At 44.5% G+C, this 8,837-nt stretch overlaps 1 protein-coding gene across 4 annotated transcripts in view; it reads left to right on the top strand.

The window, feature by feature from the left end:
• The first annotated feature begins 3,373 nt into the window (after positions 1–3,373).
• The window catches only part of TRIM24 (tripartite motif containing 24), a 93,193-nt gene continuing 87,729 nt past the window's right edge, over positions 3,374–8,837 (top strand). For 3 of the 4 annotated variants that reach the window (XM_032868328.1, XM_032868318.1, XM_032868308.1), the window contains exon 1: positions 3,374–4,076. In XM_032868328.1, the coding sequence (XP_032724219.1) occupies positions 3,713–4,076 (364 nt within the window). In that variant the 5' untranslated portion in view covers positions 3,374–3,712. The remainder of the gene's footprint in view (positions 4,077–8,837) is intronic. The other variant, XM_032868301.1, reaches the window with a different exon arrangement.

The raw sequence follows: 8,837 nt of genomic DNA, 5'->3' as shown, positions 1-8,837 counted from the left end.
GCTAATTAATAATGAGGTCACAAGTTATCCGAATCTCTCAGCTACTACGCAAGGTGCCGAAATCTTTTCCTTATTCCTCTGTAGCTATAGAAGATTAGGTAAAGGGGGCTGTCTCACATCTTCCTTGCCTAGACATGTATCATAACCTCAAAGAATACTACTCAAAAATGATTTTGTTAAAGTCTCCTGGGAGACCGGAATTTCTATTCATTACTACCATGGAAGGGGTACGCATGAGATATCCTCACTGGCCTCAAATGTTCACGCTCTCCTTGCAGAGCCCTTTCTCTTCTAGCAGAGACAGATATTACCCTCCTCTCTCAGAGGGATGGTAGGGGTGGTGTTGGTGCAGTTTAGAAAATTGCAAGCCATCCAGTTAGGCTGGAGCTTAGAGTAGATATGGGCCAGCTGTAGGAGCAGGCAGGGAGATCAGATAGGGCTGAAATTATGGAGAGCCTTGGATGAAGAAGGGAGTCAGAGCCATTATAGAACAAGAGTTGGAGATAGATAGATGAGAGCTATAATTAAGGAAGAATCATCTGTCATAGTGTGGATCCCTGTGAAATAGTTTTGCAACGCACTTGGGAAGACAATACCTAGGTAAGAAAAGCACACGATAAAAACAGTTAAAACAATAAATCCCTTTTCTGGAATTAGAAAGACCAGAAACCATATATAGTTGAACAAAGTGAAACATGTTGACTGTTTTAACTACATGAGACTAGGAAGCCTAAGAATATGGAAAATAATTTTCTCTAAAACTGATTATCCATGATGATTTAAGAAACTAAACTAGGGGGTTGTTATCAAATGGTGTGGAATTCTCCAAAAACAAACTTCCACAATTTACCCTCATTTTTTTCCTTCTGCACCACCATCATCAAAGAGAATAAAAGGCACTTGTCTTTAGTTTGCTTGAATCCTGTATACCATCTCTGTAATGAATTATTAGCATATTAAATCATTAATTTATAAAGCAGAATCTGCTTTCCTAGGATATAAAGATTTGCAAGGTGCACCTACAAAAAGATGGGGTACAGAATGAGTACTGGGGAAAGAATGATGAACTTCATCTGGGGTGGTTTAGGGAGACAATTGGTAAGTCTGATTTTTAGGGAAAAGCATTCCAAAACAAAGGGAACAGCATATGCAAAGCAGGGAGGTATTAAAATTGCTGTTATGCCCAAGTTCTCACGTCTGAGAGACCACCATGGAGCCAACACCGATGTAATCACACGAGGGTTTATTTGACAAGCTTAAGCTTGGGCCCAAGTATATCCGATGCAGCGGAGTAGGGACTTGGACCCCGAGGTGACATGCTTAAGCTTGGGGCCAAGTGTACCTGATGCAGTGGAGTAGGGACTTGGACCCCAAGCTTAGTTAAGGCAGGGGTATTTATGGGTTCCTGTTACTAAAGCAGGGTGGGGCTTCCTAGAACCAAAGCAGGGTGGGGGTCTCTGGAACCAAAGCAGGGTGGGGATCTCTGGAACAAAAGCGGGGTGGGGTTTACTAAAGCAGGGTGGGGGAAAGTTCAGCTCTTGGGCACAAGGGTCTGAGATGGCTGCCAGAGCTAAGATGGCTGTACCTACGCTAAGGCTAAACCTTGATTTTGATGGCCTTGATTTTTCTTGGCCTCCACAGCTGGTGCATAAAGTATGAGAGTAGAGGGAGTTTCAGCTTGAGAGGTATAGGATGGAAGAGGGATGAAATCATAGAGGGACGATAGGTGGGTTAAGAAATTTGAGATGGCCCCTATTTTCCTAAGGGTGGTCCTGGACCAACCAGATCATAGTCACCAGATGCTTCTAAAATTGGAATATGGGGTGGTGCCTGGGTGGCTCAGTGGGTTAAAGCCTCTGCCTTCCTGGGATCAGCCCCACATGGGGCTCTCTGCTCAGCGGGGAGCCTGCTTCCTCTTCTCTCTCTGCCTGCTTCTCTGCCTACTTGTGATCTCTGTCTGTTAAATAAATAAATAAAAATCTTAAAAAAAAATAAAATTGGAATATGGGGATGAGCCGAAGAACCTGCTTTTAAGTAAGCTTGCCAGGTGATTCTTATGCAAACTAAGGTTTAAGTAACTACCACCACACAAAATAAATAGATAGCCCTTGAAGGTCATTAAGAAGGAGAACTTTACTCTTGGAGGCCTACGGTGATTGGATTTAGGATTTGTTTGGGAAGGAGGCTAGTGGAAAAGGTAAGGAGAGTAACCAAGTTGCTCACCCTCATGTGCTTTTTTTTCTCCCAGGATCCTTACAACTTTAACAAGATCTTCTGACCCTATCCCACTTTCCTCAATGATCCAGCACTATTTCATTTGTACTTAAAATGGCACTCACATACAATTTTTTTACATGTGTGTACAAAAGTTTGCCCCCCCCCTTTTCTATACTTCAAGCTCCGTAAAAAAAATTTTTTAAGTCTCCACTCCCAGTGTGGGGCTTGAACTTACAACCTTAAGATCAAGAGTCACATGTTCTACTGACGGAGCCAGCCTGGCACCCCAAATTTGGCCATTTTTTGAGTGAAAATGTGTGTCCCTTCTGTGTAAGTCTGTGTTTGGGGGGGGCAGGATGAAAAAATTTTGAAGGAATTACTTGGACTTCAGTACTGAGATTTATTTTTATTTCTCAAAATGATGCCACATTCATATAATAAAAGGACAGTTTCAAACAATCTTTATATATTTGTTTCTTGGAGAAAGAACCATTTTTATTCATTTGAAAAGCAAATCACTGACTTTAAAAATTAATTTCACCCTTTTCCCTGGGGGAATCCTTTAAAAATTCCCGAGTTTGCAAGAGAACCTCCACCCTTATTCCTCATGTTCCCTCATTTCATAATAGAGAAGAGTGAATTCAGGTGGCACATCCATGCTGCCACCACAGCATCTTTCTCACACAACATTTCTCCATTTATAAAATTCTTCCCTTGTTTGCTCTTCACAATCTCTACTTCGTCATCCTTTGACCCTCCCACCATATTTACTCTTCCTACAGGACCCGGGTCTTTCGGCAGTAAAACGGGACTTTTCGGAGCAGTTACTTAATTAACCGCGTCGAGTGCGCACGGTGGAGCTCCGCCCCATAGGAGGGGCTAACACAGGCGGACTGAATTAGTCGGTCTGTCATTAACAAATGATCCCTTAATCTTTTCAGAGGAGCGAAACACACACAAAGGCCCAATCAGAAGCCGCGGCTCTAGGAGTGCGGTGGGGGCGGGGCTGGGCAAGCGCCTTCCCACCTCCCAGCCTCCCGCCGCGGCCGTCGGAGCCTCGCGGGCTCGGGCAGGCCCCGCCCCCTGGCCAGGCGCGGCGGCTATTGGGCGGCGCGTTCCCTGCCGTCGCCTCAGTTGCCGGGAGAGGGTGGGTGGGGGCGGGGCTTGAGGTGGGCCGGGGGCCCAGGGAGAAAGGCGGGGAGACGAGGGCGGGCTGGGCGGATTCGACGAGCGCCGCGGCGGTTGGCGAAGCGGACGGGGCGCAGCCTTCCCGGTGCGAGGAACGGTTCCCGCTGACAGATCCCCTTCTTCCGGCCGCGCCACCCGGGAGGCGGATCCCCGGGGCCTGAGGAGGCTTCCTCGGCCCGGCCCGCCCGCCCTCCCTCTCCCGCGGGTCACCCAAGCGGCCTGTGAGGAGGAGGCGGAGGAGGTCGTCGGGGGCGGCGGCAGGCGGAGATCGCGCTCCCCCTTTCCCGGCGGCGGCGGGGGCAGGACAATGGAGGTGGCTGTGGAGAAGGCGGCGACGGCGGCCGCGGCGGCTTCGGCGGCGGCCGCCGGGGGGCCCTCGGCGGCGCCAAGCGGGGAGAACGAGGCCGAGAGTCGGCAGGGCCCAGACTCGGAGCGCGGAGGCGAGGCGGCCCGGCTCAACCTGTTGGACACTTGCGCCGTGTGCCACCAGAACATCCAGAGCCGGGCGCCCAAGCTGCTGCCCTGCCTGCACTCCTTCTGCCAGCGCTGCCTGCCCGCGCCCCAGCGCTACCTCATGCTGCCCGCGCCCATGCTGGGTTCGGCCGAGACCCCGCCGCCCGTCCCCGTCCCCGGCTCGCCGGTCAGCGGCTCCTCGCCGTTCGCCACCCAAGGTGAGAGCCGGCCGTGGGCGCGGGGGAGCCGGGGGAGGGGCTCGGGGAGGCGAGCGCCCTTGTGCGGCGCGACCCGCTGTCATGTCGCCGCCGCCCGGGGTGCGCGGCGGGGGAGGGGCGAGGAGGAGGGTCTGTGTTGGCGGCGGTGACATGGAGGGCCCGCGCGCTCTGCGGCGTGCCGCGCGCCCCGCGAGCAACTTCCACGGGTGCTGAGGACTTGGCGGCGCCGCTGCCGCTCCTCCTGCTGCTCGGCGTTCTCCTCCAGGGTTGGGTGGCCCGGGCGACCCGCACTTTTGAGGAAAACCTCTGTTGGAGTGGGCTCTAGTGGGTATCTCGGATTCTTTGCCGACTGCATCTTGTTAACTGCTCCCCTCTGCCTCCCCAAAGCTTTGTCCGGGTCCATATGATCCTAATCATCTCGTGTATACCCACGTTATTTGAGCTGGAGGGGGGAAGGGAGGGATGAAGATGAAGTGATGGTGACTTTCTTCGGTGATTGATTACAGATCGGATGCCGTCTGTTTACTATCTTGCCTGTTTCAGGTTCTTTACCTTAACGAGTCAACGAGTCCTCGATTTAACTCCCTTCTGCTAGGGACAAAGGAACCAAAAGAAACGGCATTTTGTTGTCTTTTCTCATTGGAAGATTTTCTTTTGAAACGGTAAAGGGTAAAGAGAAATAGAACAAAGTGACTTGGGGTGCAGGCTTTTCTTGTATTTCGTAGAGGACAGCTAGAAATGTTGAAGTTACTGTTCTCTTTGTGGTATTTGTTACTGTATAATGAGACTTTTGACAGGTAGTTCCCTTTGCTAACGTTAACAGGTTTGAAACATTTAAAGTTAGTCGAAGTAAGTGCAGTAGTTATTCTGGAAGAATGCTTGAGGATTTTAAAATTGTAATAGTGCAAATATTGGAGCACCTCTTTTTTAAAAATAGAAAGTAACCGGAAAAGGGGGAATATTAATTTTTAATACATACTTTCTGTTAGAGGGTCTAGTTGATTCGAGATAAAACGCTAATTAAATAATTGAAGCTGGGTCAAGGGGTATATGTAAAATTGATGCGTAAATAGTGGTTTTAGACTCTTCATTTGGTTATATGTTACAAACAGTACCTAGTTGAGGGAGCCAATTTTCCATGGGTCGCTCAGTTTCTGCAGGTCGTGCCAGGGAGGTACTGACTGCCCTTTGTTTCTATTTTTAGAAGATGTTTCTATAAGGATCAGCCTTGGAAGATAGAGATAGTGTCTTCCACCAGAGCAAAGATCAGGCATGCACATGGTCCAGTTAATGTCTACTGGAGTGAAAGGCCCGCATGCTTACTGCCCATGATAAAAGATTGGGCTTCTCTAAGTTTAGGTTTCCTCCTGTGTAACCCCACTCACTCCTGTGCAGGTGTCAGCTGGTCCTTTTCACCTTGTCTGGTGGGAAATGGAATTCTGGAAACCAGCACAAAAATGTTGATGCTTTGGCTTATGTTATTGTGAGTAACTAATAAACCGCCCCTTGTCTCATCCCTGAGTCTTTGTATCTTGTACCAAATGGTAAGCTAGCTTGCAAGTAGGCTGAAGTCTCAGATCTTTCACAGTGTTTTCTCAGATGTGGCCCACCTGTGGAAATTTAGTATAAGTGAAACTTCAATCTTAGTTCTTAATTTTTAGACACATTTTAAGGTTTCTTTTATTTATATTTTAATTGGTCAAGGAGGCTGGTAGCCGGTTAGGATCTGGGTTTTGCATAATTCTAGAATTAAGATTTATCATGTTCCTGGCCATGATGCTTAGACCTGAATGAATGAGAACATGGATAATAAAAACTCTGAAACTAAATTCTGAAGACATGTTTTCAATTTCAGATTTCTCAAAATGTTCTGTGTAATTCTAGTCTCTCGATGTATTTTATCTTGGTGTTTGTATTATCAGCAAGAGTTCCAAGAAAGCATTTAAATTTTAAAGCATTTAAATTTTTCAAGAAAGCATTTTAAATTAGAAGGTAATGTTTTTGCTTTTATACTAAGAAAGACAAAGTCTCTAACAATGATATTTTAAATACAGTACAAGAAAAGTTAGGGTTATGTTCAATAAATTAAAGATACTATCTATCCTGAATCTTACCGACTTGAATATATTCTCTTCTCTCCTTGCAAACTTATTTTAATACTAGCTGAAGTAAAACTTGAGCCAGTACATTTCATAAATAGAGAGGGTTCATTTGATCACCTGTACTGACTGCATTCTCCTAATGAAACTGTGGATAGTCATTGTGGGTCAGACTCTAATACCTGCAGGAGCTAAGCTAGCTATCTGAGTTAGAGACCTATGATCTTGGGGGTGAAATAATAGGAATGAGGGGGGAGGGAAAGGGAGAGGAAGCAAACTAAGCTCCAGCAGGTTGTCATGCAAGTCATGCAAGAGAGGGGAGGATCAGTATTAAAGGACATATATATATGTATAATTTCTCTTAATGAGAAGTCTGAAGCTCGGATTTCTGTGAGAGCTTTCTCTAGTATTAGATGTTGGCAAGTAAATAAAAAAAAAAAATAAACATGCACACAGGCCCATTCTGTAGGTCAAAGAAAACAAGTTTTGTGGAGGCCACAATCATGTTGTAGTTACACTCTTCTCTTTTAGGTTTAGATAGTGGTTTTCAAATTTATAGCTGTACTAGAGTCAGTGGTATATTTATTAAAAATTTAGATTTCTAGATGTGCCTGGGTGGCTCAGTTGGTTAAGTGTCTCCCTTCAGACCAGGTCATGATCTCAGGATCCTGGGATCCTAGTCCTTACCGGGTAGCGGACTCTGTGCTCAGCAGAGAGCCTGCATCTGCCTCTTCCTCTGCCCCTCCTCCCTGCTTTTTCACACATACTCTCTCTCTGAAATAAATAAAAATCTTTAAAAAATTGAGATTTCTAGGCCCACCCTCCAGAGAGCCCTGCTTGGTGTATTTTTAGAATTCTAGAATATAGTATTAAACCCTAGTGTTTCTTTAGTTCAAGCAGTATTATATTCCAAAATAAAATTGATCGTAAGAGGATTCTTTAGGAAATTAAGACCAAAATTCAAGGTATAGAATAATAGTTTTCAGCACTATCAGGCCGAATTTTTCTATTTAGTAATTTTTGGTGCTCCCTTTAATTCTAAATGAAATTCATAGAAAATAAATCCTTCTAAAATATTTTTTTGTGAAAAAGAAATAAGGCTAACTTGTAATAACAAAAAGATATATATTATAATTTGTAAATGCTCAGACACAATTACGCTAGTTCCCAACACTTCATTGAGAACATGGGTTGAAACTGTCCTTTGTAAGGCTGCCAGTTGGAAGGAATGAGGTTGAGTGACCACATGCTAAAGTTGGATGACTACCTCAGGTGTGAGTGACTGTCATTTTCTTAGTGTGAGGTTATATCCAGGAAAGAGGGAAGAGCTTAGAAAATATATTTTCTTTAGGTACATTATAGGTACCTGAAGTCAGAAGACGAACTGATTTTAAAGAAGTGTTACAACATTGTGCAATATTTTGTGGCATTCGTGTAGTGTTCAGTAAGAGTTGCAAGCTCTAAGCTATTTTTTTCTTTTTAATTTTTTGTTTATATTAAATTAGCCAACATATAGTACATCATTAGTTTCAGATGTAGTGTTCAATAATTTATCGGTTGCCTATTACTCCCAGTGGTCATCACATCATGTGCCCTCCTTAATGCCCATCACCCAGTTACCCCATTCCCTCACCCTAAGCTATTTTTACAAGAATACTGGACATACTCTTGAAAAGGGTCACATTATTTGTCCAGGGAGAGCAAAAAATAGGAATCCATCAGGGGTGGGTTTTTTGTTTTTGTTTTCGTTTTTTAAGATTTTATTTATTTATTTGACAGAGATCACCATCAGGCAGAGAAGCAGGCAGAGAGAGAGGAGGAAGCAGGCTCCCCGCTGAGCAGAGAGCCCGATGCAGGGCTCCATCCCAGGACCCTGGGATCATGACCTGAGCCGAAAGCAGAGGCTTTAACCCACTGAGCCACCCAGGCGCCCCAGAATCCATCAGTTTTCTTACACTTCTTTACTAACTGGTAGTCTATAACATGTAACTGTCAATTCTGGGACATGATTTCTTTGGGTTCTTGGTGAGAAGTATAAATCACCTTGTGAGTACAAGATACAGTGTCAGAGAAATAATAGTATTTAAGACAGATCCATATTGCCTGCCAGTTTTGTACATAAACAGTGCTATATATGGTATTCACCTGTTAATGGAAATTATACTATTGTTTTGAATTGGGGGCTATTATGAATAAAACTGTTACAAATATTTGTAGACAAGTCTTTATGTGGATGTTTTCATTTCCTTGAGTAAATACTTAGAATTGGAATTTCTTGTTTGTATCATAAATGTGTATTTACACTGGTTGTACTGTTTTGCATTCCTTCCAGCAACGTATGAGAGTTCCAGTTGGTTCATATCCTCGCCAGTTTGGGTGTTAGTCTTTAATTTTACTCGTTCTGGTATGTGCAAAGGGGAGTCTCATGGTTTTAATTTTCATTTCCCTGATGAATAATGATGAGCATCTTTTCCTGTGCTTATTAGTTATTACAGCTTTTTGGTAGAATTTCAGTTTGTCTTTTGTAGAATTTTAAAATTATGTAATTGGTTACATTATTAAAAAGTAAATATTCTTGATATACATTCTGTATCCTGGTCCTTTGTTAGACACATGTAGTGCACATATTTACTCCTGTAGCTTGCCTGTTCACTTTCTTAAT

This window comes from Lontra canadensis, unplaced genomic scaffold (genome assembly GCF_010015895.1).
Source record: "Lontra canadensis isolate GAN:19392208 unplaced genomic scaffold, GSC_riverotter_1.0 scaffold2, whole genome shotgun sequence".
Taxonomy (NCBI): domain Eukaryota; kingdom Metazoa; phylum Chordata; class Mammalia; order Carnivora; family Mustelidae; genus Lontra; species Lontra canadensis.
Note: the sequence above shows the minus strand (reverse complement) of the source record. Positions and strands in the feature narration are given on the sequence as shown.